Source organism: Centrocercus urophasianus, unplaced genomic scaffold, assembly GCF_019232065.1.
Source record: "Centrocercus urophasianus isolate 14NV4802_14NV808 unplaced genomic scaffold, USGS_Curo_1.0 seq_10, whole genome shotgun sequence".
NCBI classification, from domain to species: Eukaryota; Metazoa; Chordata; class Aves; order Galliformes; family Phasianidae; genus Centrocercus; species Centrocercus urophasianus.
This window is the reverse complement of record NW_024884142.1, coordinates 8,443,794-8,471,474: the sequence shown is the minus strand read 5'-3', so window position 1 is coordinate 8,471,474 and position 27,681 is coordinate 8,443,794. Positions and strand designations below refer to the sequence as shown.

Here is a 27,681-nt window from a genome sequence, read left to right as displayed (position 1 = left end):
AAGCTTGCACAACCCTAAGCAAAAGTACTGTCTGTTTATTAAAATGAAGGTGATGTCTTTTTGCTTGGATCAAAGGATCTTACTTGTAGCAGTAAAGGTGCGTCTGGCTGCCTTCTTGACAGCCTCTTTTTCCCCTCTAGCTTGTACTGCTGTGTTTATCAGTCAGTTGAGCAAGAGAGCCGGCTGCCTATCCCCTGCATTTCCTACTGTGGGTTTAGGGGTTCTCTCTGCCAGAACAAAAACGTGTCACTGTTGGACCTTTGCTTGTGTGGAATACAGCAGAATTGCTCAGTGGCAATGACTCTTGGATGTAAGCAGAACTATTGCAGAGTTGCTGTTTGCAGTTAGTGCTTGAAGGGATGGGAAGTGTATTGCTGGAGGACCGTGTAATGCCAGCCAAATGCTATGTCTTCGTGTGGCTTTGTTTTGTGGAGTTCAGACTACTATGTAGTTTTCTCAGAGGACAGAATATGCTCTTAGGCTCTCACTAGCTAGTCAAATCACCGTATGCTTTTCTGCATATTTCAAGAAAATCTTTCTTTGTTTTAAAAGGTCCTTCCTGTTGCTTCTGAAGAGCTAGAAGGTGAAAGGTAAGAGCTGTGCTTTTTCAGACTCCTGAAACTTTGCCCTTGGAAAGGAGGTAAGTCCCTGTAATTGGACTGTGGCTGATGTTTTGCTCTGTCAATGACAGTTCCAACCTGAAGAGAGGAGGTTACATTGGTGAAGAGGACTTCATTGCTACTCCAAACAAAATGGCCAGAATAGAAGAACCAAAAAGAGGTATTACTTTCTCCTTTCAAAGACTGCATTATCGGAGTGCTTGTCCATCAGGATAAAGAGAAGCCCCTGAGATTGTTTCATTTTGTAGTATGCTTTATCCTGACCTTCTTGTTTTGACTAATAATGGAAAGTACACGTGTGTCAGATTGTAATTCAGTTTCACAAATCTTTTTGCCGTGGGAGAATTTTGGGGCTTTTTTGCCAGCTCAGGCACTGCCTGCTTTTGAATTTTGTGTAAGGAAAGGTGCAGAGATATTGAGCAGTTCGTACCAGTTTTTTGAGCAGGAAGTTTACCAGATAATCAATTACAAAATGCCAGAAACTCTTTTGTGGGGGTTTGACGTTTCAGTGCCAAGAGCTGCTTCTGAATATTGTTGTATCTTCCATGGTGCTGGAAGATGGGCTGTTCACCACTAGGAAGCAAAATGAGAGCGTATTTGGTAGATTTTAAACCTGTTTTATATCTTTGAACTTTGTGGAATTGGACATTAATGTGGTGTCATGGCAGAAAATGAGAGATCCTTTTTGGAGGAGGCATAGAGGAGGATTGCCTGCCTGATGAAAGCTGTGTATGGAAAGACCATGACAAGTCTTAAAGGATTAAAAGATGAAGATTAAACTTGCGAGGTTTAACCTTTTCCACCTCACAAGTTTGACCCGAATGGGGCTGTACTTTGGTAGTCTGTGTAAACTAATTGGAAATGATGGATTTTATAAAAGGAAGTGTGACCTCTTGGTGTCTTTTGACTGTGTGCAATAAAATGAGATCCATGGCAATATCTCTATGTTGACTGCTCTAATGTCCTACCTGTGCTGTTACTGAGAGTGTTCACGCTCTCTTCATTTAAAAATCTGCAGTTCTTGTTTTGAATCTTCCTCTAGCAGAGGAAATCCAGGTGTTGTGCTGTCCTTAGCTCACCTTGGTCAACTTAGACCAGTAATTGTGCTGTATTGCAGGTGTGTCAAAGGCGTGTAGTTAATGAACCCTTGTAAACAATCCAGCATGCAATACCTAGTCATTAGAAGATGGATTAAAGGCAGCAGAGCCGTTCAAGGCCAAGCTTTTTTGTTCTTATGGCTTATTCCTCAGCCTTAATGCAGTTTTTAATGAGGCTGATGCTACATACAATGACTCTGCTGGCTTGAGAACGCTAGAGATACTTACCTAATTGGGTTTCTTATTCTTTGGTTCCCATGCTAGCAGGAAAGAGAGCCTGTAGTGTGTGTCAGCTGAGCTGGAGTGGGGATTCCTCAAATATGGCGTGGAGAGGGGAAACAGATGAGATGGTGTAGGAGGAGGGGGGAGTGTACAGATAATTATAAAATGAGGAGCTGACCAAGTTGGCTTCACCTGCTGTGATGGTGGCTGTCAAACTGGTTAACTGTGAAAAATCTTACGGTAGGTAACTTGTGGGACATGAAGGGATGCTGGATTCTCGAAACTCCCATGTTTTGCATTCCTCCTTTCTGTGTTTTAAATGTAATCTTTCAAAAAAAAAAAAATAGAAAATATCAGCTGGTGAAAAACCTGAATTTTGAGAATGAAGGTGTTTGACATGTAAGCATGCAGTATTTCTGGGCATGAAGGGTGCCTTTTGAGCTAACCTAGCTGTACAGCTTCAGTGTATGGTAGGCGTATGTATGTACCTCTCTTCATGAGACCCTTAGTCCACATTGCTCCGTATTTGGCCACTGTCATATATACAGCTCTTTGATGAGGATCAACTGCAGTTAACTCCTCTCTCTGATTTGCTTTTCAGTGTTGCTTTATGTCCGAAAAGAGTCAGAGGAAGTCTTTGATGCACTGATGTTAAAGACACCATCTCTGAAAGGCCTAATGGAAGCTGTGAGTATGAAGGCTGATTTGTAGTTCTTGCCTCCTGCTTGAGGAAAAAACAAGTGGCCCAGTCAGTGTGTGAAGGACAATCGTAGGATTTAGAATGCTGGTTGCAGTTTGAGTCCGTGTATCTCTGCTGCTTCTGGAAAAGATGCAGAAGGCCAATGCTCTTTCAGTAAAGGGGAAATTAATGTAAATAATGCTTTAGTTCATTGTTGAAAGGGGTTTTGGAAGCTTCCTGTTAAGTGTCTTATTGCACACGCATGAGATCTGGGTGTAAGAAGGTGGTTCTTAACAGTCTTTGAAAATCTGAGCTTAAGAGTCACAAACTGCTAGGCAGTGCTGGACCTCTGGGCTTGTTATTTATGCAGGCTCTTTTGTGGGCATGTGGCAGCAACAAGCAGTTTGTAGGTCTTTTCCTTGAGGAAAAAAAAAGGCAGTGGGTTCCCACTTGGAATGACTTTTGTGGCAGAGATAAGAGCTGAATTAGGAGGTGAAGCAATTTCCAGAGCGTGTTCAATGGCTTGGGTTTATTTCTGTGTGAAAACCACATTTGGGGGCCTTCCTTCCCCTCTGCAGACTGCTAGGGAGGAGCTCTTTCTAAGCCCCAGCTTAGAACAGGGCAGTGTGCTTGGACAGTTTTATGTGTCTGTGCACACAAGCGTGAAATTATTCTCTGGTGCTTGACTTCCAAAATAGCCTTCCACTTACTCCTGCTGCTGTAATGCTGCAAGGGAAGTACAGAGCTTAACTCTGGGGAATGATGTCATGCTTGGCACCAGCTCAGAGTTGCCATTTCTAACCGTCATTCTGTGACTAATGCCTCGTGGAGGCTTGGAAGACAGAGGCCTCAGGGCTGTACAGCCAGGTATTGCCTTCTCTTTGGGACCAGAGATGGCTCTGTAACATGAGACCCTTTCCTGCCCGTGATGTTTTGGAGTGTGATGTTCTTGGTCTGTTCTCCTCTACAAATCTGGATGAGGAATATGAGGCAGAAGAGGAATTTTACTGATGGCTAATTGTGGGAGCAGCTTGAGCTGCTGTGTGCTGGGGCACAGAGGCTTTGCCAGCACACACAGGCTGGAGAGAGGCTGACAGGTAGAGGGAGTGAAGGCTGTGGGGTCCTCCCTTACCCAGGGGCCCTGAAGTAAAACTGAACCTCTGCTGTTTCACTGGGACTTCTCATAACAGGGAATCAAAAGCTCGTAAATACAGTTTGGAGAACCCATCGCATGCTGTTGTGCTCTGAAAGAGCACGTTGGTTTGGTGCTTGCTGTTGATTCAATAGAGCAATTTGCCAAAGTAAATCAGACGTGGTTGCCTTTGTGTATTTGTATGATGACAAGCCATGCTTTGAGGCTGTGGACACTCATGGCTACGGCAGAAATTTGTGATCATTTTGTCTTCAGCACAGTGTTTTGTTGCTCTTTCTTCCTTTATCAGCCACTGTGATGAGTAGTTTTTAACCTGATCTGTCTGATACTGACTTTAAAAATGGCTTTCAATACAGTGAGAGACCAGAGAGCCCAGGGAGGGTGCAGTGTTGTTGTTCTCTCTGTGCAGGCTCCTTGTTGAGTCAGCAGGGAGTTGCTAGATCAAGAATCGGTGCCCAGGTTTAGATCATAATTGAGTGTTTTGCACTGAAGTAAGTGAGAGGCAATCTTAGCAGCCTCCTTGCTTTACAGATGTTTTCTTCTTTTGTTTTAGATATCTGACAAGTACGATGTTCCTTTTGATAAAATAGGAAAAATCTTCAAAAAATGTAAAAAAGGGTGAGTATGTATCCTTGGGGCAGCTCTGAGAACATGAGCTCCTCTCTTTCAAACCCATAGGCAAATCTGCTTTAACTCTTTCTGTGCACTGCATGTATGCAAATGTCATGAGTGTGTGTGTGTGTGTGTGTGTGTGTTCAGGCCCTGAACTAATCCTGTTGCAATGTAACTCAGAGAGCAGTAAAGCATAAGGGTCCTGTAGAGCTAAACACTTGGACTGACTTACTCTATAAATGCCAGTAACTGCACTTGCATTGGTCTTGGAATTGACTGCTATTTGAATCAGACTTGATCATGCCAGATCAGAGTTCAGTTTGTTTAAAGGCTCCAAGTGACAAAGAACCTACTTGAACCCATGCTAAATTATTTGAATGGTTAACTGTGCTCACTGTCTGTATTTGGCTAGAATTACTAAAGCTGGGTGGCTTGTTGTTATTTTGTGTGTGTGTGCTACATTGAGAAGACCCCACTTGTGAAATACCTGTTCCCTGTAAAGGCCACGATCCTTGAGTTCGTAGTTGAGTTTATGAACATGCCTTTATTTTTCCTTTTAATCTTTTAGTAATTTTCCTGGCCCTTCTCCAAAATCACTTCAGTTTCTTAGCTTCTTCCCCAAAGCCCCTCTGCCCAGAAAAATTAATTTACCAGAAAAATTTAATCGCCTTTGGAACGTGATTTCAAATAGTAGTGGTGCTTTCCTAGCAGAATTGCCACGCCAGAATAACTGCGAGAGTTTGGAATTGATGGCAGCTGCATCACTGCTGAGGACAGTTCTGTGTGTTTCAGTGTGTGAAATGCCTGTATGCACACACTTACACACAAATACACAGCTATTCTCACAAATAAAAGAAGTGGCCACATGTCAGCCGTTTCTTCGCTGTGAACTCTGCAGGGGTTATTTATAACTGCTGATTAGTTATAACTGTCAAACAAGCCAGTTCAGAGCCCCAGGGCTGCTAAAGCATGTTCAGCATCTGATGGGATTTGTGCCATTTCTGAGATCTCCTTCCCTCCCAGTTCAGGAGCTACACTTCGTGCTTTCCTTCAGCTGAGAAGTGTGGCTGCAACCCTTGGTGGCAGCTCTGGGTGACAGCAGCTAGATTTGCTATGGCAGGTGCAGATTCAATGCAGGTGGGCAGGAATCTTAGCTTACCTCTGGACAGTCTCAGATTTGAGTTTGCCTTTGCTGTCTTTGGCATTTAGAACTCTAATATTTCCCCAACTTATCTTATTTTTCCAGAATTCTGGTCAACATGGATGATAACATTGTGAAACACTATTCTAATGAAGATACCTTCCAGCTGCAGATTGAAGAAGTTGGAGGATCTTACAAGCTGACTCTCACTGAGATCTAAGATCACGGATCCTCTGTGGATTTTAAGCACAGATCTCGAGTGATCATTTTCCCATAATGTAGTGTGTTGGGTAAAACACCAATCACCTTCTCCAGGAGCAAGTCAGGTGTTGACTTGTTCTGGGGATCAGAGAGGTGTTTTTGCTTGATACCTTTGTCTGTTCTTTCTAGAGAACATTGTAATGCTCATGACCTTATTTGCACTTGAAACCAGTGAGCAAAGAACAGCAATTAAATAGAGCATGTATAAAAGACTAGTAGGTAAGGGAGGGGAAACCCTTGGAAGGTGGCCTTTTAGAGTGGTGATGTCTTATTTATCTATTCGGTACCCACAATTGAGCCTGTTATCAGCTAATAGCGTTTTACTGGACTGTTTTCTGTTAGGTAGAGCTGCAAAACTACTGACTGAAACTGGTAGGAATTGCGTGCAGGTTGGAGAAAAGTCATCATAATGTTTACTCTTTATCAGGGCAGGTTGTTGAAATCACTTGTGTCCTGGGGGGGAATGTAATACTGCCTTGCTTATGAAGAACTCGCCTTAGTAACTGTGTGAACTCTCATCAGATGAAGCTATATTGTATATAAGTGCAATATATTTTTGAAGGTTTGTAAATGTGTACATACAAGTGATATATAATATATATAAAATATGGTGTTTGTGTATATACCATGAATATATGCAAAGAAGCCCATCTAAAAGGATGCCATATACAGAGAAAACAGATATTTAACGTAGCTATTTAAAAAAAGGACAAAGCCTTAACATGCACCAAAGGTGAGCACACATTGGTACGTTCGTAGAGTGCGCAGAGACCTTGTTCAGCATGCATTCTCCTGTGTGGAGGGAAGGGTAGCAGCTCTCCTCAACCTCTCTGGACAGCAAGGCACTGGCAGCTCTGTCTCCTGACTGTCCTGGCTCTGAGCAGGGTGGTCTGTGCTGAGGCCGAGAGGCTGTGCCCAAGAAACGCTGAGCACATTCAGGTTCCTTGAGGGGTCAGGAAGTCTCCTGGAGGGTGGATTTCTGTCTGGCAGTATGCTTAGGGTTCCCCCAGCCCTCTGCCAAGCCCTGTGGCAGTGGCTCGGTCTGGGGAAGTCCAGTGCTTGGCAAGGTGTTGGGTGGTGGAGCAGGGAACCGGGGCCGTGGACCAATGAGGGCAGCTGGTAGCAGCAGTCAGTCTGGTCCCAGCTGCCAGAAACCTCCAAAAAACCTCCAAAACCAGCCACTGCAGTAAGCTCTATAGTGCTTACTCATTGTGCCTTTGTGCTTAGGAAGGGAAAGTGCCCTCTGGTTAGCAGCAAGGGAGAGGTACACAGTAGGAGCTACAGCCACCTGCACTGCAGGCTGGGATGTGAGCGGGTAGGAAGTTCTGGGACCGGTGCTGATGGCAGTGGTCTGCGTTAATGGGAGGTTTGCAGCACAAAGTTGGGGGGGTTGGACGTGCGTTGCCCTGGGTTGACCCGGGTAGGCTGGAGAAGTAGGCTGGCAAAGTAGGACGTGATTCTGCTGAATGGTTTGTGTGTGTCCTGAGCCATCAGTGAGTGGTAACCCAGTGTTGTCTGGCTGCATCATGCTGCTGTTTGGAAAAGGGACGTAGATGCCACACTGAGTTTCACAAACAGAAGCACATGCTGCAGAATGCCTGAGCCTCACCTGGTGTCCCACTGGGCTCTGAGGGAGCTTCAGCCACAGCACGGTGCCCTGCTCAGGGCTGGCCCTTGCCACTGTTGTGCTGCCAGGAGCCCAGGGCTGAGGGAGCAGAGTCTCCAAACGTGTTGATGTGTGCTCCCACTCCTTGTGCTGGGCTTACGTTGCAGAAATTCAGGTTGCAGATGGAGAAGGTTGCCCAGGGAGGGCTGTGGCCTTTGGCATCAGAGCTCTCCAGAGCCAGGCTGGATAACGTACCCTGGTGGCTGTGGGTACAGTTAATCCTGTCCTGGTGCTGGGGTGAGGTTTCCAACCTGAAATCCCTCCCCGCCATATATTTTATTGTTTTATGACTTAGGTGGACTGTGGTATTTTGGGATTTATGCTCAGGCCGACCCCGGGCAGGCTCTCAGAGCGTCCCATTCCCCCTCCTTTCCTCTCAGCACCACGTGCCCACCTGCTAACATCCTGCTTGGGCCCGGAGTGAGCTGGCATGGCCCTGCCCTCCATTGGGCTTCCCTTGCGAGTTAGGGGCACTGCTGCAAGGGGCTTTTTTAAACCTGATATATAGAATCCCTATCTGTTGACACATTTGTATCGAAAATGGAAGTTCTATTACAGAATCTCAGTCTGGGGTCAGGGAAGTAGTTTAGGGTCTCTGTAGGGGTAGGGTTGACACGACTGTTATTTCTTTTTTACTGTGTAATGAAGTATGTGAACTAAATCTGCCGGTTGTTTTCCTCTAAGGCTCTCTGGGACACGGGTCTTCTCTCTGTAGCAGCAACCTCATGTATGTGTTATGGAACTGATTTTTTGGTTTTGCCTGCTGTTTTTTAATTGAAAACGTATTTTAAACCAAGCTATTAAATTTTATATGTTCATTTCTAACGCTGAGTCCTCTGTGCAGTGAGCACGGCTGCCTTTCCTGGCCTCTGCGACAGCGACAGGGCCCGAGGGAACGGCGCGGGGCGGGGAGGGGGGGTCGGGGCGGGCTGCGGGTACGGCACGGGCTGCCTAGGGCCCGAGCGGCTGCACTGTAAGGGGCGTTTGAACGGCGCTCTCAGAGCTGGGCTTTGGGTTCGGGGCGGTGCTGCGCGGAGCCGGGGCTGTCCTTGCCGACTCGGGACGCCGTATGAGTCACTGCCAGCAGCGCGCAGTGCGGCGCTCCGCTCTCGCAGTCTGGGCTTGAGCTGCGGCGTGGGGCTGGGAGCCTCGTGTCCCCGCGTGCGCCCGGCCCTCCCTCCCCGTCGGCAGCCTTCTGGAGCCCCGGCTTGCAGGGACGGGCCCCGTTTAGGTGTGACGCGGCGTGGGTGGGCGGGCTGCAGGGCAGGGCCGGGCGCGGAGCACAGCTCGCGCTTTATCCGTTCATCGCCGGCCCATAACGGGGCTGCCCCGGGGCAGCACGTGGGTGGGTGTGCGCGGGGACCGCTCCTCCCGTAAGCGTATATGTAATGAGGAAACGGGCGTTCTACGTGAGCGGGTAGGGGCGGGAGAACGGCTTTAACCTAAAAGGGGGAGATTTGAGTTAAAAGGGAGGAGGAAACGCCGCACTCGGAGCGCGGTGGGAGCCCCATCCCGAGGCGGACGCGCTCCGTGCAGCCGGAGCCGTGCAGCCGGAGCCGTGCAGCCGGAGCCGTGCAGCCGGAGCCGTGCAGCCGGAGCCGTGCAGCCGGAGCCGTGCAGCCGGAGCCGTGCAGCCGGAGCCCTGCCCGCCGCACGCGGACGGCCCTCCCCTCCCCCGCGCCGGCCCGCCGTCCACGTGCAGCGCGGCACGCACTCGGGGGGAGGGGAGTTCCGGCCAGGCCCCGCCCCCGCCCCGCCCCGCCACACCCCCGGGCATTCCCGGCCGCCACTCCGCCCCCCGTTCCGTCCCCCGCCCGACCTTTCCCCCAGTTTCCAGCTCCTCTCCCCCGCCCCCTGGCGAGCCGCCTTCCCGCCCGCCGCCGCGGGCCGCGCCCACGCGCCGCCCCCCCCCTCCGGCAGCGCCCCTGCACGCCGCGATCACGCCGCCCGCCGCCTCCCATTGGCCGCGCGCGGTTCGCGCCGGGCGCCGATTGGCGGAGAGCCTCCGCCCCGCCCGCGCCGTCTGGCGCGCGGAGCTCTCGGCGGCTCGCGGCGCGCGGGACCGTCGGTGCCGGCCCCGCGGGCAAAAAAAAAAAAAAAAAAAAAAAAAAAAAAAAAATAAGCGGCCCCCCGCCCTCCGCCGCGCCGGCTCCCGCCTTCCCGCTCGCGTCGACGCGCCATGCACGGCTCGGGTTCGCCCTGCCCGGAGATGGGAGATGCGGCCGCGGTGAGCGACGCGGGGACCGTTACCCCGAGGGGGGCGGCCGGGGCCGGTGCCTAACGGGATTGGAGCGGGGGGCCGTCGGGGCCGTTAGCTGCGGGGATGGGGCGCTCGGGGCCGGGATCTGAGGGGCTCCGTCCTGGCAGCGCGGCGGCCCCCTTATCCGGCTCCTGCCGACGCCGCGCCGGGCGGGGTGAGACGGGGACACGCGTCCCGGCCGTGAGCCGCTGCGCGGATCTCCGGCGCTGACGAGCTGCCCGTGCGCGTAGCGGCGGCGATGTCGCGCATCCGTATGTCCGTGATGCAGCGGAGCCCCGCTCTGTGAGTCAGTCCCAGAACTGCGGGCCACGAGAGCCCCGATGACATCACCCAGGAAGCGCGGTTCCCTCGGCTCCGGAGGCCGTGGCAGCGGCGTGGCACTGCCTGCTTTTTTTAGTTCCCCTTTTCTTTTTGCGGCAGGGCTGCAGCGCTCGTCCTGCGCCTCCCGTCCCGGTGCCGGCAGGGCGCCGAGCAGCCGCGCTGCCGTGTGCTGCCGGAGCTCTGCCACGCTCGGGTTTCCTGTGCGGGAAGGCTGGGTGTTGCCTCGCGTGTGGCTGCGCACCCCTAGCTGTGCCGCTCGCCTGTGGACGCACACCGATAGCGTTCCTGCCCGTTGTCTTCGCGCTGCTCGGTGCCCTTTGGGATACCCGGCACCTGTGCGGTACCGTACGTTTCTTAGCACAGTTTTTCAAAGTGCTGCATACGAAGAAGCCCTGCTGTGCTCTGGAAGCTCCTTGCCTTCCTTTTTCCCCACTAGCTAAAAATAAAATGGAAATGCTTTGCACAGCATGGAACCCCCAGGCTCAGAGCATCGTGCTGTCAGCCTCAAGTGTGTTTTCCATGCGCTCCGGCAATGAGATTAGTGCTAATGAGCAGCCATCTTCTGGGGCCAGGAGACAGCCTTGTCTAAACAAGGTTGGAAGTTCATCCCTTCTTTCTGCTTGTATACAGACAAGGAATGTGTTTATACAGAGCAGTGCTATCCAGGAAAAGAACTCTGGAAACCTGAGCTCCATATTAAACCTATCAATTCCTTTTCTGTGAGGGTGGCTTTTTGGTCTTGCTTGGTTGATTTTATTTATTTATTATTTATTTATTTGTGATCTTTTTTTGTTTTCCCCCTTTTTTTTTCCTTTAGAAGGGTAACAGGGTGGGGAGACGAGCTGGCAGGGGGAGGGTGAGAAAGGAGCTGATGGGTAAAAGTCCTGCTGCAGGCATGGGATCTGTTTCAGATGACCTTCATGGTGAGCAGACAGCATGTGGGTGGTGTCAGCTTTGTATTCTGACTCGTGCTAATAGCCAGTAATCCGATTACATCCAGGTTGACATTGTGGATATCTATGAGTCCATCCGGGAGCGGCAGCGCCATGACAGCGAGCGTTCCACCTGCAGCACCTTGGAGCAGAATGACATCGAAGCCGTTGAGGCACTTGTTTGTATGAGCTCCTGGGGGCAAAGATTGCAGAAAGGTGACATATTAAAGATAAGGCCTCTCACGCCCTTCTCGGATTCTGGAGATTTCACAATGCACGCTGAGGCTACTTCTGAATTACCAAAGGATTATTTATCTACGCTGGTAAGGAAGGCGTGACTGCAAAATAAGCGTGTGACACCTGGCTGGTACATCTCTGCCGTGTTTTGGCTTAGCTGAGGAAGATACCTCGCTTGTGTGACCGTGCATAGAACAGTGGCAGTGTGACTCGTGCTGTGTGTGTACATGCAAATCAGCAGCGTGGGGTTTCCTGCTGTTTCTGGGATGGCGAATGTAGGAGTTTGGTCTCCTGTTAAATCTTGGTATAAAAGCTCCTGCTGTCAGGAGCAGCACAGAGGAAGGCTGTTTCGGTGGTTGGATGTTTGAGAGAATCGCAGAGGGGCTGAGGTGGGCAGGGCCATCTGGGTGCATGAAGCACAGTCCTGCTGCAGCAGGGACACCCAGAGCGGGGTGCCCAGCACCGCATCTGAGGGTCCCCGAGGAGGAGATCCCACAGCTCTGGGCAGCCTGTGCTCCATCACCTGCACTGCACAGAAGTGCTGCCTGGTTCTTGGAGCATTTGGAGTACAAAAGGCAGATTGAGCCTCAGTGATTCAGCGCTGACTTATCTGGAAGGCCTTTAGGAGGAAGGTTCTTGACGACATTTGGCTTCACGCAGATCTCTAGTACAGCTTACCATTATGAAACAGCAAATTTAATTGGTTTTTATGCTGTGTGTTTCTACACGCAGTTTATTTTTCCAGAGCATTGGCCTTCTCTGACTGATTAATGTCAGTTGAATCACAACTTTTTTTTTGTTTCAACCTATGTTGCAATAGAAGTAGATTTAAAAAAAATAAAAAATGAAAGACTTGTCATTTGTGTTTTAGAAGGCTAACACCTATTTCAGCCAGTGGCTTTTAGTATGAAGTTACGTCACAAAAAGAGAATAGGAGAGGCAAGTAGGCTGGGATGATACAGCAACTGACTGGTAGGCCTCTTCTGTTATACTCCTGCCACTCAGTTCTGGAACTCTGGAGCTGCGCAGCAGACAGGCATGGGTTGGGATTTCAGTGTTAAGAGGGGCAGGAGAGGTGGCAGCAGCAGGAAGTCACGGGGGGTGGGTGGGTGCGTGGGCTATGGGGAAGAGCAGTTCCATTTGTGTTTGTCTTGGGAATAGCCACCAGCTGCTGGAGAGGTCATTATTTGAAGATCTTAAATAATTAAAGTATCATTTATTATTAAATTAAAGATAAAAATATTGAAGTCTTACTGGAATATTGAAGTTCACATGGTACAGTTCTGCTATCTATTGCTCTGTCTCTGTGATCAGCAGAGCGCTCAGAGCCTCTTATGTCTGCACCCATTGCTGGGAGAAGAAATGAGGGAGTTTCTGTAGTGCGCTGAGTAGACACGCACCATTTTACGTGGGTTTGCAATCTGCCCCATCGCCTTCCTTTTATTAATTAGCACACTTCTGAGCCTCTTCTGAATGACCATCAGATGAGGCAATGCAAGCTTTAATTGCTTTCCCCAAGCAGCGGTTTCTGAGGTTCTGAGGAGCAGGTGTGATTTGATTTTTGCACTAAAGGCTGTGCGCCGGGTAGCAGCGCTGTATAACAGTGCTTTCTTTCCGCAGTGCATGACCCCCCCGCACAGCCCCGACCTTGTGGAGATGTCTGCCGCCATGCTGCTCCCCTCGCAGGTCACTTACTCCAAGCCCAGGACCGTCATGGCAAGCACGGCTGCCTGCTTGGTCACATCCACTACCGACTCGACTCCCGCGGCCAAGCCGTCCATCCTGAGAGTGGAGAGGCAATGTGAGCAGAGGGCGGCCCTCGCGGAGGCCTCTGCCCCTCAGCCTTGCAGGGCCATGGCGACGAGCGTCATACGGCACACAGGTGACAGCTCTGCTTACCACCAGGGTCCTGCTGCGCGAGAGAAAGCAAAGGCAGCTTCGGGCTGCGGCACTTCTGGAGACCGGAGTGGAGCAGAGGACCGAAGACATTCCAGCCTGCCGCAGGACACGTGTGCTGCCGATGCTTTAGTTAACAAAGCCTCTCCGGTACGCCAGCCGTGTGCTGGTGACTGCAGTGATGTCATGCCCAGCCAGGGACAGCTTCCAATCAGACCTGTTTCTCCACAGACCCACTTACCAAAGAGTTGCGAGGACGACTTGCAAAAAAGAGCTACCCCAGTGCCACCCGTCCCCGTGTCAAGCCCCCAGGTTCTGTGTCAAATGATCCCTTTGAATGGCCAAAGCGGTGTGATTAATGCCTACGTCAAGCCTTCAGCTCCAACCGTCTCGGCTCCGATGAAACCCATTTTACCGCAGACAGCTCCGCTCTCTCAGCCTGTGCTCGTGGGATCTTCTGTGCCTCAGGGGGCCGTCATGTTGGTGCTTCCACAGACTGCTGTCGCGCCGACGCCGCAGTGCCCGCAAACAGTAATGACTGTTGGGAACACCAAGCTGCTGCCCCTTGCTCCTGCCCCCGTGTTCATCGCTTCTGGTCAAAGCTGCACCCCCCCAGATGGACTTTTCGAGACGGAGGAATTATGTTTGCACCTTCCCCGGGTGCAAGAAAACCTATTTCAAGAGCTCCCACCTCAAAGCCCACCTTCGTACCCACACTGGTGTGTAACGTGGGGTGAGCTGTCATTGGGGTGTTGAAGGGTGCGTGGCAGCGGGCGGGAAAGGGAAGGGGCAGGTGGTCAGGGGTCTTGTGCTCATCTTGGAGAAGAGAAGAATGCTCATTCTCCATGGGCAAGCAAACAAAACAGACTTTGTTCTGAGACCTCAGCCGACCCTGTAGCGTTGGTTGAGTTTCACATGCTTTAGTCGGAGCAAAGCTTTGCCCTCTGTGTGCATGTGTTTAGATTTGAGTGGAATTCTGCCAGCTGGACTGGATTGCAGTGAATTGTGCAAGCCTTTATTTTGAGTATGGAGGGGTCTGGTGTAAGCAGTCCATAGTACAGGTAGTTGTTCTTAATTTGTACGTGAATGAAGGAAAAGAGACATTCCAGTACTACTAATACTACTATGTTTAGAATTCCTAGAGTTTTGGCTAGGCTAAATAGGTGTGTGTTAAGATTTTGGGTTAGAGTGTTAGGAAGCAGAGCTGCTGCAGGAATATAATTGGTTTTATGTTAAGTAATTGTAAATCAGTTACAATTAATATGATTTGTTCCATAATATCTGGTTAGTGTAGAGGCAGTGTAAATGTGTTGTACCTATTCTCTTTTTAACTCTCAGATCCTGTTTAGTCAAAACTAAATGTTGAGTTCTTGGAAGGGACTATTTCTGATGTTGAGGAACAAGCATATCGGGTGATTGATAAAGAAGAGTTCATATAAATGTTTGTCTAAATTTTTTTTCCTTTGCTTATTTCTGCCACCCTCTGTGGTTCCAAGGCAGGATGTGCGTTAGTTTGCCAGCTTGTTTGTCCAATTCCTATGAGAACAGAGCTTAAGCCCCGTATGAAGCTGATAATCCCTGTAAACTGGAGCTCAGAGACAGAATGATGGTTCTGCTTCTGGTCTGTGGCAGCAAACCTCTCCCTTGTCACGTACCACCACTGACCCACGAGGAGAGCTGTGTCTGCTGTGATGTTAAGATGAGCACCCGTGGCTGGGGAAGCACACAGTCCCATCACTTGCCACCCTGCTGCGCAGCATCAGTGGGCAGAGCAGCAGCAGCTTGCTTTTCCTGCTTCGTCCCACTCACTGAGCAGCTAGGTGGGCATCATGCACACCGAGCTTCACTTGCCTTCTGCAGTAAGAACACTGCTGCTGCGGTGCATCTTTTCTGCTGGACTTCTTGCTCCGCTCCAAAGAGTTCCCCAGACTTGTGGTGAAGGGTAGATGTTTATCTTGTTTATCTTGAGGTCTATGAGGGCTGCAGGCAGCAGGTCACATTGTTTAGGATGGGTGTGATGTTAAGCAGTCACCCAGCATGAGAAACTTCTGTTGAAAGCCTTCCTGGCTGCTATCTTTCCCTGGCATCCAGAGCTCCTGTAGGAGTCTGGGTCTCCGGGCACGTGGGCTGTCAGAGCACAGTGCTCCCTGATGTGCTGCATCGGTGTGTGGTCACTTCAGCAGGACTGGGAGCGTGAACCCCATGTTTTCTTGTTGCCCACAGCATTTGCTAATGATGCATAGTGGTTGTAGGGCTGTGGCCGCATAGGAGGGATGGGCTCAGGGATTTGCTTTTGGTTAAGTCTGTAGTTAACATAGCTTCTCTTTAAACAAATGGACTCTATTAAAGAACGTTCAAAGAGATGTGAGGAAATAAGGGGAAAAGAGACCTTCGCTTTTTCTCTGCAAGTCAAATTCAGCTTGTACTCGAGCTAGCGGTGGCTGCACGGATGGGCAGTTTTGGAAGCTGTCAGATTCTGCAAAGTAGGGTATGACACAGCTCTTTGGTAAAACAGAGCTTAATGAAAGTTATCTTTCTTTTACGTCCTGCAGGAGAAAAGCCCTTCAGCTGCAACTGGGAAGGCTGCGACAAGAAGTTTGCCCGCTCAGATGAACTGTCACGCCACCGCAGAACTCACACGGGAGAGAAGAAGTTTGCCTGCCCCGTGTGTGAGCGCCGCTTCATGCGCAGCGATCACTTGACGAAGCACACCCGGCGCCACATGGCCACCAAGAAGATCCCCAGCTGGCAGACAGAGGTGGGCAAACTGAACAGAATTGCCACGGCGGAGAAACCGAAAAGCAGCAGTGCTCTGAGTATGCTCATCCCCGTGCCACCGTCTGTCTGTCAGGGCTAGTGGGACAAGGCGCCTTCTCTGAAACTGTCTGTAACCCGTGAAGAGCTCTGCTGGCTGCAACAGAACTGACAGCGTGCCCCTCTTCACCCCTCGGCGTGTTTGTTTGTACATACTTCAGTTCCCTTCATTTTAGGTCCTCTGTTAATAATGCTAGGTGAGAAATCTATCCTGTTTCCTCATCCTATTTGTTTGTTCAATATTTGGGCAGATGCAATCACCAGCACTTCAGGAAAGCGGGACTCTTTTGAAATGATTTTGACAATAGGTTTAAACGAGTCATTGCTTGCTGTTAATATTTTGATGGACAGTGAAACAGGGTGATTTTTAATTTTTTATACTAGTGTTTTCTATACCAAATATATTTTGTATTTATTCCTTTGAATCTTCGTATGCAGGCTTACTTGACCTGCGTTAGTAGAGGTGTGCAGGATGAAACCCAGGGCTTTGGAAACTACTTTCCTGTGAGCCTAAGCAAATGCATTCAGAGCATTCTGTAAGTATGTAACGTTTGAAAATTTGGTGTTTGGGATTTTCACGCTTCTGGATTCTGATCCTCCAACAGACTGGTGCTGTTAGAGCCTCCTTGTGCAGGTGACATTGGAGGTTGGAGAGCCTGAGGTCTAAGCCTGTCACTGTTTATAAACAAAACAAAAGCCAGCTAAAAACCAACCCAACAAAACCATCCTAGAATGACTTTCAGAAAAGAAGTGTTGAAATCCTCAGCACCCCATCAGTTCATATTCTTTGCAAGTGGCAGCTGTTGTGACTTTTAGTAAAGCTTGACACACTGGGTGTTCCTGGGTCCCCACTCTGCCTGAGCAGAGCACTGGGAGCCAGGCTGCTCTGCTGGATGTAGAAGCACAAACACTGTTCAGAAGCTTTGACACTAGAAACGATGCTTTACTTTCAGCCCTACTAAATCAGCGTATTAAAGTACTGAAAAATCGCAAAAATGGCAAGATAACCTGTGAGTGATTAGCTGGGTCTCTGCATATATTTTTTTTTTAATACAGCAAAAATATAAAATTAAGTTTACGCATTGTGGATGCTTATGCACCTTATAGAAAATTGTTCCAGACTTTTGATGACCTGTATCAAAGCACCAGGAGAAATGCTAGTCATGTCTTAACAAACAGCCACCTTTGTCAGCGCGAGGATGCTCTTCACGTGGCCTTATACTTCTCCACAGTACTTTGTATCGCATCACCCTTTTCTATTAAACGAGATACTCTCCCCGTTGGTTGGATTTTCTTTCACACCCCATGTAAATGTGACTGAGGAGTGGAACGGCTGGCTGCAGGGCACTGTGCTGCGCTGGCCTGCTGTGAGCAATGAGATGCAACACCCCTGCTGTGGCCAGCTTGTACAGGAGGGTACCTGTGTGCTGTGTGCTGAGAAGTGCCAGCTGCTGTTTTGCTGGCTGAAGCTCACCTGTTATGAAGTATTTCTATAGTGTTCACCCTCCAGGGCTCCTATCTTCAACCGTTCCTATACTGAGCTCATTTGAGTGCTGGAGAGCACTTTTTTTTTATTTATTTTTTACCTGAATGTGAAAATGCAGGTACATAGGAATGCGCTGTATCCTGCACGGCTTTGTTCTAAACACGTGGTCTTGTTTCTCAGCATGGGCAAAGTGCTGCTCTCATTTAAGCAGACTTGCTGATCTCAGCACTCCCCTGAAATCAGCAGAGGCCTTTTTCAGTTGAAAGCTGAATCTGTCATTATTTTTACACTTCGCTCTATAGTTATAATTACTGGTAACAAGTTTCCAGCCTGCACAAGAGCGTTGTGCTGGGTGTATTGAAGTGCTGTGCCTCACCTTTAAAACGCCCACACCCTGCTTGTGTGCTGCACCATCATCCCACAGGCAGCATACATGTTGGGGAGTGTGTGCACATGCAGCTTTGTGCTTCCCCCTTGTAGTGAATGTGTGCACTTCGTGCGGTGTAGAAAGAAAGACTTTGCTCTGTTTTGCTCAGAAGTTCCCTAGATTAGGAAGTTTGACTTCTGGTTGCCACTGTAACACACTTATAACTTGGGAGAAGGTTGGCCTGTCTCAGTCTGCCGGCCCATTTAGTCCTGAGCAAAGCCATCTGGGGACTCACATCTCCCTCCCTGTTTTTTTGTGACCAGTGGTGATTCCTGCAGCTCCTGGGAGGTGTAGAAGCCCATGTGTGGCCTCCTACCTCCTGCGTCCTGTGAGTGTTCCCAAACAGCTGGGCCATGCTGTGGCTGCTGGCTCTGTTTGCTCTGCTCCTTCCTGCTGTATAAGCATTATTTATGGATTACACGTGATGGGGGGCACTGCTCTCACTCACTGCCTGAATGACACCCTCCAGTCTCTTTGAGCATTTTAAAGAAGTGGAATTCTGGTTTTGTATCTGTTTTTTTAGCTTCTACTGAAGGAATTGTGTGATGTGACTGTTTTTAAATCATTAAAAGGTGTGAGTTTTCAGATTTCCTATAAAGATCTGCTCCAGAGCTATGTAAAAAAAATAATATGGATTATGTTATCTATTTAGCCAGTAGAAGACTCACTGGTTTACCTACCATCAAATGAAAGACCTTTTTGGTTCTTCGCCTGTATTTATGTGTACATCACCACCGTGGTGTGGGGTTTTTGCATGCTGCCTGAAAACAGGAGTCTCGGGGCTCAGAACTGTGTTCTCCTAGCATGGCTTCTAGAAGCAGCATGAAAGGTGCAAATAAAGAAGAGATAAGAATGTGACTCAAGTATGGCTGCGTTAGCCCTGCTTCTTCCCATTCCTGTGCGCTCTGGGTGTGACCCGCAGGTCTCAGCTGGGAAGGATGTGGCCGGGAGGATGCCAGCACACGAACTCCTTGTTTACACTTTCAAGCATCTCTGCCGTTCCTTTCCCTCTGGCTGGTTCCCGGATTGCAGCAGTATTTATTTCTAGCAGGGCTGTGTTTCTAAATGGCAGGTTCTGGTTTCCACTACATCAGTGCCATGGGAATGGGGTGGGCGCATAAGGGAAGTGGAATGGGAGAAAAGAGGAAGGGGTGTAATGAAACCGACTTTGTCACAGCTGCTCGCAGCAAGGTGACCCACTCCCAAGGTCAGAGCCCCCGGAGCTAGCCAGGAGCGAGGCCTCAGGGCAGAACAGCTGGGTACTCACACTTTGGCATACAGCTCACCCTTAGGCTACAGCTCAGGCTCCTGCTTCAGCGGTTGAGACTGTGCTGAGTGTGCAGGAGGTGGCATTTGGTGGCTTCCCCTCATGGCCGTGCAGACTCCTGCATGGCAGCATCTGACACGTGGGGCTGCTGGGTGCATCTCCCAGTTCCATCTGTGAGCCCATATGGCTGCTGCCTTCCAATCATGGCTGGCGAGGCAGCTTGAGACAGGCAGGTTGTGGCCACGAAAAGGCAAACTCACACATGCAGGAACAGCAAATGATGACTCAGAAAATGGCAGCGCATGGGCTGAGGAGGCTGCAAGATGGCTGAGGAGGCTGCCGTGACACCTCAACTGCACTCAGCCATCACAGCGCGCTCTGTGGGATCGCTCCTCTGTGGGGTGTGTTGGCACTGAGGCAGTTTCTTTCATGATCAGTTTCTTCCTCCAGCAAACGCAGCCTCCTTCAGTTTCTGCCTCAGTCCTGGAGCGTGGGAGAAGGAAATTGGGTAATGCTCACTTCCTGATGCGTACAGATGGCCACGAGCGCATCTCATGCATGCAGACAGCCTCAGCAGGCCAGAGCATGCCCTTTCCTGGAAGAGCTTTTTTTTAGATGAGAAGAATACTTCAGATTTTATTTTCTCCCTTGTGATCTCTCTTGAGTTCACAGCAGCTCTTTGTTTCTCAGCGCAGAGCCTGAGAAACCATTGCACAGCTTGCAGCCGCTTCTTCCGACCCCACCTTTCCTTCTCCCCGGAGCATGGACTGTCCCAGCTCACTGCACTCTCCTCCTCCTGCAGCTCCTCCTCTCGTGGTAGCACTGAGGTTTGCCGTGAATGAAACCTGCCGTCCCCTAATCCTGGGAGCAGACGCGTTCTTGTTCCTTCACTGTCCTACCAGCTTCTTTCACGGAGAAGCTCAGGGGTTTGCTGCACTGCAAGAGAAATTTCCTGCAGCCTAACAGGAATACACTCTATTTAGAAATATTTGTGCCTTCTAAAATTACTCAATTTCTGCAGAATTGCTGAAGTACAGACTTTATTTTAGGAGAGACTGAAATGGGTTGTAAGGATACACCTGGCCTAGTTAGCGACTGCAGCCGCAGAGAGAGGCTGGAAGTGACATGAAAGCTGGGCAGGGCACAGAGCCCCAAGGCCGCCTGCAGAGCTGCAGTCAGGAGGCCTCCAGTGTTTTCCCGGCACACATCTGTTCTGCTTGCCACAGGAGGTCTTTGAGAGCTGCCAAAAGCTAACACAAGCGGCAGGAGATCCAATGGATGTGCTGCAGAGCAGTGGCTCGGCAGCCATGGGTCTAAACCTAAATAATTCTGCTCCCCACAAAAAGTGCTGGCGTTCAAAACAGGATTTTTTCCAGGAGACTCTGCTTCAAAACCACTGTTGCTTTTATTGAAAGGTACATAGAATACAGATGCATATATTTCTCTTTCACAAATACCTGCAATGATGAAGACATCATAATACAGCATCTTAAGATGTGTCCTGCTGTTTCCTCTTGCATTCACACTCTGTATTTCATCTGATATCTTGAATACTTCAGCTAAAGATAGAAATTAGGTATTTTTCTACTTCTGTTAAGAAGCAGCTACTCATGATACATTAAGATGCAGATAAAACAAAGGCAGAAACCCCACAACACAAGGCTTCCCTATTGGGGAGCACAGAAAACATTATTTTCTTCAGAGATCCACAGCCTTTCTGTTTTACTTTGGATCAGCTAAGGATATAACACAGTGATTTTTCTGCCAGGGTGCAGTAATGCATCAGAGCTTGCTGCATTTCACAGCGCACTCCCAAACTCAGATCTATATCGAATGATTTTGCTGCACTTTATTACTGCCAGGACAAAGCAAAGGTCTTCTTCCCTAAAGCACCACATCTCAAAAAGCTAGTAAATCTGGTAAAAAGGCCATTTCAAGAGGAGCTTTGAGATACTGATTCACAAGGTGTGCTTTTTCTGGTCTTTCTGCTTGCACTCCTCCTCACCATCCCAGGCATTGCGTTCTGCTGGCAGCTCTGCTGCTCCAGCCATGCCCCATGTGTGGTTTCAGCAGCCATACTCCCGCTCGATGCTGGCCATCAGTTCCTCTTCTGAGCCATGGTACAAGATGGCCGGGCACCCCACTGACTGCTTGCTGCCCTGTGATGGGCACCTGCAGGTGGAGGGAGCAGGTTATTGCATCATAGAATCACAGAATCATAGAATGGCCTGGGTTGAAAAAGACCACAATGATCATCCAGTTTCAACCCCCCTGCTATGTGCAGGGTCACCAACCACCAGAACAGGCTGCCCAGAACCACATCCAGCCTGGCCTTGAATGCCTCCAGGGATGGGGCACCCACAACCTCCTTGGGCAACCTGTGTCACGTCCTAATATCTAACCTAAATCTCCCCGTCTCAGTTTAAAACCATTCCTCCCTGTTGCTGCTGGGAAGGAAGCCGCACTCCCTCATTGCCAACTTCATCATCGGGTGAATGGGAAAATGGCAGTGCTCTGGCTTGCTGAGATGCTGCTACTCTAATGCATCAGATTTCCACACTCCATGGGCACACCACTGGCTGACATTTTCTAGCACTTGGCACCTATTCTAGTCAGTGAGATTGTTACAGTGAAATCTGTACAGTACTCAAACTCCTGTGCTCCATAATGCTTGGTAAGCTACGGCCATGGCCCATCCAATACGCTGCATATCCTTTAACACCAGCTGCTAGTTCCAAGGTTTCATCCAGAAAGGAGCTTTTTGTTATTATCCGACCACCATGTGCATGCCCTGTGGCCTTTGTCCTTTTTAAGGGAGCTGGATGTTGCCAATAAGAATGATCACATTGGTATTTTTGTGCTTCTGCTTTTGAGAGATGTAAGGTAAAAGGTAATGCTATAAAACACCAGGCCCCAAAAAGCGAGGTACTGATTGAGAACATGTGCAAGGTTCTTCCATGGGAACCTCTGCAGCACTACGGGGTGTTCCAACCAAAGTAAGAGCTCAACTCCTTCCAACTGCTCCTATGGTTTAGTTATTTCTCTCTCACACAAGTGATGTCTGATCCCCCATCGGTAGGGGACTGGCCCGGGTTTTATTGGCACTGTAAAAATCACATCCAACAGCACATATCTGGCTCTGCCATTATTTAGCAACCACTGACCCACTGCTTCTCTAAGGATGAGGCCCAGCACAGCTGGGTTGAACTTGGTCATTAGCATCCCCACATCTTGCCTGTGTGCTGACTTCCAGGCAGGAGAGAAAGTCTCCAGGTAAAATTCAGGTTCAGTGACACACAGAGGGGATTTCAAACAGACGGAAGCAACCCACTATCATGCAAAAGGAAAGCAAGCTGCTGCTTGGGTCCTTTCTGCTGTTGTGGCAGTTATCCATCACTTAACATGGAAAAACTGAAATAAACCAAAAACAGAGACATCCCACCTGCATAAAAGGAGAAACCCCTCCAGCAGGAAGCCTGCAGCTGTGCACGCTGCATCACTGAGCCTTTTCAGGGCCAGGCCAGACAGGACCCTGCACTGAGGTGGCTTTGAGCAGGAGGTCAGTCCGAGGCCTCCGAGGCCTCCCAGCCTGAGCCTTCATCTCAAGGAATTAAGCTGGGGCTGAGAAACGAGAGCAATGGGGGTGCCACATGGCATGCCATTGGACCTGCAGCATCACGGTGCTGCCCGCTGAGTCCTGCTGAGAGCTGCTGGACTTGGTGACTTGAAAATTGGAGGTTGGGATGTTGGGAAGGAATTGTTCAAACCCAGCAGCCCTCAGGGAGCCAGAGGCATGAGAAGCAATGGGGGAGGACAGCATGGGAAACACAACCCATCGAGATCACTGCAGAGACTTCCTTTGAGTAAAATACTAGAGTTACTAACGGCTTAGAAAGCAGCAGTAAGAGTGATCAGAGAGGCTAAAGCAGTTTAGAAAAGGAGAAAGCAAGGAATGTGCTCCATTTCAGCGACCAGACTCTCTGTGTTTAAGTATGGTTAAGGGAAGGGGGAATATTTTTAATGGAAAGACAGTGAACTTTGCAATGAGGAGAAGGAAACACAAAGGGCAGGATTAGCTCAAAAGTGAGCTATGGAGTCTGCTGACAGTGTCCCTCATGAGTGGTAGCCTCCTAGGTAGGAACCCCAGGATCACAGAATGGTGATGGGAGGGACCTCTGGTGGTCATCTGGCCAAGTTAAGCAAGTCAGCCCCAGTTAAGAGCCTGAAAATCACAGAATATCTCCAGTGAGAAAGGATTCACATGGATCCCCAGGTCCAACCCCTGGCTCCACACAGGAGCACCCAAGATCCAAACCCTGTTTCTGAGAGTGATGCCCAAACGTTCCTTGAACTCCGGCACTCGGGGCCATGCCCACTGCCCTGGGCAGACTGCTCCATGCCCACTGCCCTCTGGGGCAGAGCCTTTCCCTAACCCCTGAATGAGTCCAATCAGAATGAGATGGGATGAATCTAGGCCACTGTTTTTTATCTTTCTGCTGAGGATGGGAAAGTACAGGATTAATCATTAAAATGCCCTCTGCAAGACCTAGCAGCCGAAAAATGGGTCAAAGCCACGCTTGGATAACACTGCGCATGACACAGGGGTTGAAAGCAATTATAAGATTGTTGTGACATTCCTGAGCCATGTCATTCAATTGGTGGACTGCCACCGTTCGTGTGGGAAAAAAAGAGGTAATGTGATACAGCGAAGAACACATACAGATCCCGCTTGGAGGGTGTTCATTAGTGTCTGATTTAGGTGGTTATTTGGTGTCACATTTCCAGCCTCTATCTCACTGGGCTGCTCTTCTAGGTGACAGCAGGAGGTGCTGGCACCCTGCTCTGGGTGTCCCTGCTGGAGCAGGGGCTGGGCCCGATGGACCCAGAGAGTTCTGCCACCCCCACCATGCTGTGGTTCTGTGAAGTCTCCTTACCTCTTTTTTTTCCTCCCTGCCTTTTTCTCCTCAATTTTCAGATTAACACATACCTCAAGGGCAGAGGGGCTGTGTGACAACCCAGCACTGAAAAGAGTCTCTCCTCAGTGCAAGGAGATGGTTTTCCAATCCTTTTAGTTACTTCTCAGTTTCTCTAACACATGCATGAAACTGCTCCCACTGTTGCTGGCAGACCTGGGGACACAGTCAACATTGCTGTTCGTGAAAGTAAGAGTTCGGGTTTTGTTTGTTGGATGCCCAGAGCAGCAGGTCTCCACCAGGCATCCATACAGACTGGAAGGAGCAGTCCTTGAGAGCAGCCCTGTGGAGAAGGACCTGGGGGTCCTGATGGATGAAATGCTTAACATGAGACAGCAATGTGCCCTTGCGGCTCGTAAGGCAAATGGGATCCTGGGCTCCATCAGAAGAGGGGTGGCCAGCAGGGACAGGGAGGTGATTGTCCCCCTCTACTCTGCTCCTCTGAGGCCCTGGAGTCTGGAGTACTGCATCCAGGTCTGGAGCCCCCAGTACAAAAAAGGCAGGGAGCTGTTGGAGAGGGTCCAGAGGAGCCACAAAGATGATCAGGGGACTGGAGCACCTCCCCTCTGAGGACAGGCTGAGGGAGCTGGGCTTGTTCAGCCTGGAGAAAAGAAGGCTGCATTGTGACCTCATTGCAGGCTTCCAGTACCTAAAGGGAGCCTACAAACAGGAGGGGAATCAACTCTTTGAAAGGGTAGATAACTGCAGGACAAGGGGAAATAGTTTTAAGTTGAGGGAGGGGAGATTTAGGTTGGATGTCAGGGGGAAACTCTTTATAGAGAGAGTGGTGAGGTGCTGGAACAGGCTGCCCAGAGAGGTTGTGGATGCGCCGTCCCTGGAGATGTTCAAGGCCAGGTTGGATGGGGCCCTGGGCAGCCTGGTCTAGTACTGAATGTGGAGATCGGTGGCCCTGACTGTGGCAGGGGGGTTGGAGATTCATGATCCTGGAGGTCCCTTCCAACCCTGGCCATTCTGTGATTCTGAGATCTGTGTCTCTAACTGCTGCAGCATGGGAGCCTCTCATGGGTTTTTAGGGTTCCCAGGGAGAAAAGACTTGTGATCCACTCCACCCATGCTGCACAGCCCATGGAAGGCCCAGATGGCCATGATGGCAACAAAAAACACAGCAGGGGAAAGGGAGGCAGGGGCTACTCACTCATTGCTGACGTTGTTGTTCTCTGGGTCTGAGGGGCGTCGTGGAGATGAGGCCTTGAAAAGAATAAACGTCAAATGTTTCAGTTACGACAATACAAAGCTATCTTTGTGTCTCATCAGCCACGTTTGCACCCACCTCTGGGAGGATGGTACATGGGCCAGAGCACCTCCTAGGAATGAAAATACCTGCTAATGAAAATACCTGCTGGTGAAGGAAGTGACAAAGAGAACCCCCTGCAGGCAGGCTGGGTGCTGCAGGAAGAACCAAACTTCCACATTTCTCCTCTTTACTGTACTGCCCCACAGAAAGGGGAGGGGGACAAAGGCAGATTCTGGCTTGAGACAGACTCAGACTCAGTCAGCTTGGTGACTGCTTTCTCTAAGCTGAAGCTGGTGGTTCACACGAGCTATCCTGCCGCTCCCAACAGCACCAACAGAGGTTAAACAGGCACAGTGCAGAGCCAGTGTAAGGACCCAGCCCCTAGAAAGCAGGAACAAAGCAGCTCCTTTCTGTGCCCAGAAGAATGCTCAGCCCCGCAGCTTTGTCTCGGCAATTCCCACCCTGAGAACCCATTCCCAGCACTTCTGGGCAAAGGATGGGCTTGGAAGACAGGCGGTTGCCTCTTTTTCCCTTTGTGGCTGACTCCTCTGTGTTACGAGCTGTACGTGGTGTGTGGGTGGAAGACAGAATCAATTAGTCATCAGGATGGAGCAGCTATGGTTAGAAAAATTTGCTTCCCTCTGCAAAACCAGCTCCCACCTTCTCTGAGGGATCTGTCAGCAGCAGTACCTATTTCCCAAAGGAGCACTGCCGACATTTCACTTGGAGCTTTGAGATCTGTGGGGAAGTGAAAGAAAATGGCCCCCCAGCCCCTCCTGAGCCCCAAAGCCCCCAGTGCTGGGCCAGGCACAGTGGGGCTGTGGTGACACTGTGACTGCAGGCACACCCCAAAACCAAGAGTTATTTGGGGTCCACAGGCTGGCCCAAGTCAAAACGGTGACAGGGGCCATTCCAGCCGTGCCTGTGCAGTGAGCAGCAGCACCCTCCAGCGACACAAGAAATGCCGCGGGTGGCCGGGCCAGTGAATGCTGCCAAAACCAACTCCTGGTGAACACAGAGCTTGAGCTGCCACGGGCAGGGATCCTATCCTGCTGATGTGCAGAGGGGTGGGAGGCAGCATCCTGCAGGGAAGGCAGGCAGTGCCATGCTTCTCCTGGCTTCCAGAGCTAACAGTGGCTCCTGGCTGTCTTGTGCAAGCCTGGCGCTTGCTCTGGGTCAGGGATATGCCAGGGATGGGCAGGAGGTGGTGCCAGGGATCTGCTAGGGATGTGCCTGGGATGGTGTCAAGGATGTGTTAGGGATGTGTTAAGGATGTGGCAGGGATGAGCCAGCAATTGAGTCAGGGACGGTGCTGGAGATGTGTCAATGACGTACCAGGGATGTGCCAGGTCAAAGAGGGGCTGTGCTCAGCTGAGTGGTGCTGTGGGGAAAACAGCAAAGGAGGGGTGGCTTTGGGAGCACAGCTGCAGCACAGCTGCGAGGGTGTGACCGAGGGGACTGACACTGGCCAAGGGGACGGCGCAGCTCACTGCTGAATTTTAAAGACAAGCAGCACTGAACGGAGAGACGATGCTCGTCCTGCAGGCAGTGAGTGCACCTCTGCCTAACGAGCCACTGCGCTCTGTGCTGCAGCGGTCCTGGCAAAAGCACGGGTGGGTTTTTGCTGTGCTGAGCAATATTTATCTCTGTTGGTAAACCGCAGAATCACGGGATGTTTTATGATGAAAAAGATTCAGAAGATGAGTCCAAGCACTGCCCTACACTGCCGGGTCCATTGCTGCACCACGTCCTGATGCACCACGTCCACACGCCTCTGAAATAACTCCAGGAACGCATTACTTCAACGCATTACACCACGCCCGCGACTTCTGTGCGTCTGCTCGGGCAGCATTTGCCCAACGAACAGCACGCGACCCCACAGGGGTGCTCGGACCGACGGTGCTGCCCGGCTCCGCCGCATCGCCACTGAACGGACCCGCACGACCACGGCACAGCCCGAGTCGGTACGGACTTACAAGGATCAACCCCGGGCTTCACACAGCATCACCCAAAACCAGACTCTGTGTCTGAGAGCGGCGCCCAAACGCTCCTTGAACTCCGGCACTCGGGGCCGTGCCCACAGCCCTGGGCAGCCCGTTCCGTGCCCACCGCCCTCTGGTGCACAGCCTGTCCCTGTCCCCCAGCTGCCCCTCCCTGACAGCCCCACGCCACAGAGACTCGGCTGTTATTTTTGGGCAGGGAAATAAATAAATAAACAGATCTCCTCTTTCCCCAGAAGAACATCCGGAAAACCGGAACGGTTCGGCGAGAACGGCGAGAACGGCGAACCGAGCGCGGTGGCAGAGCGGTCGCTGAGCTTCGAGACGGCGCCGCGCTCCGGCCCCGGGCTCCCCCGGCCCCC

The 27,681-nt window shown here is 50.4% G+C and overlaps 2 protein-coding genes and 1 long non-coding RNA gene across 4 annotated transcripts in view; 2 read left to right on the top strand and 1 right to left on the bottom strand.

The window, feature by feature from the left end:
• GRHL1 (grainyhead like transcription factor 1) overlaps positions 1–8,276 on the top strand; it is a 38,971-nt gene extending 30,695 nt beyond the window's left edge. For both annotated transcript variants that reach the window (XM_042828340.1, XM_042828331.1), the window contains exons 12-16: positions 553–590; positions 692–780; positions 2,541–2,626; positions 4,325–4,389; positions 5,630–8,276. In XM_042828340.1, coding sequence (XP_042684274.1) covers positions 553–590; positions 692–780; positions 2,541–2,626; positions 4,325–4,389; positions 5,630–5,744 — 393 coding nt within the window. In that variant the 3' untranslated portion in view covers positions 5,745–8,276. The remainder of the gene's footprint in view (positions 1–552; positions 591–691; positions 781–2,540; positions 2,627–4,324; positions 4,390–5,629) is intronic.
• Positions 8,277–9,608: 1,332 nt separating this feature from the next.
• KLF11 (Kruppel like factor 11) lies at positions 9,609–17,193 on the top strand. Its single transcript, XM_042828319.1, is given in 5 exon segments — positions 9,609–9,678; positions 11,033–11,287; positions 12,822–13,706; positions 13,708–13,816; positions 15,650–17,193. Coding segments are annotated over 5 exon segments (1,602 nt in total). The 5' UTR covers positions 9,609–9,630; the 3' UTR covers positions 15,955–17,193.
• A 3,284-nt stretch (positions 17,194–20,477) lies between these two features.
• Positions 20,478–25,644, bottom strand: LOC122160379. The gene is made up of 2 exons (XR_006168803.1): positions 25,221–25,644; positions 20,478–21,263 (listed from the first exon to the last, which is right to left on the bottom strand). It is a non-coding gene; the product is annotated as an uncharacterized LOC122160379 (long non-coding RNA).
• Positions 25,645–27,681: the final 2,037 nt, after the last annotated feature.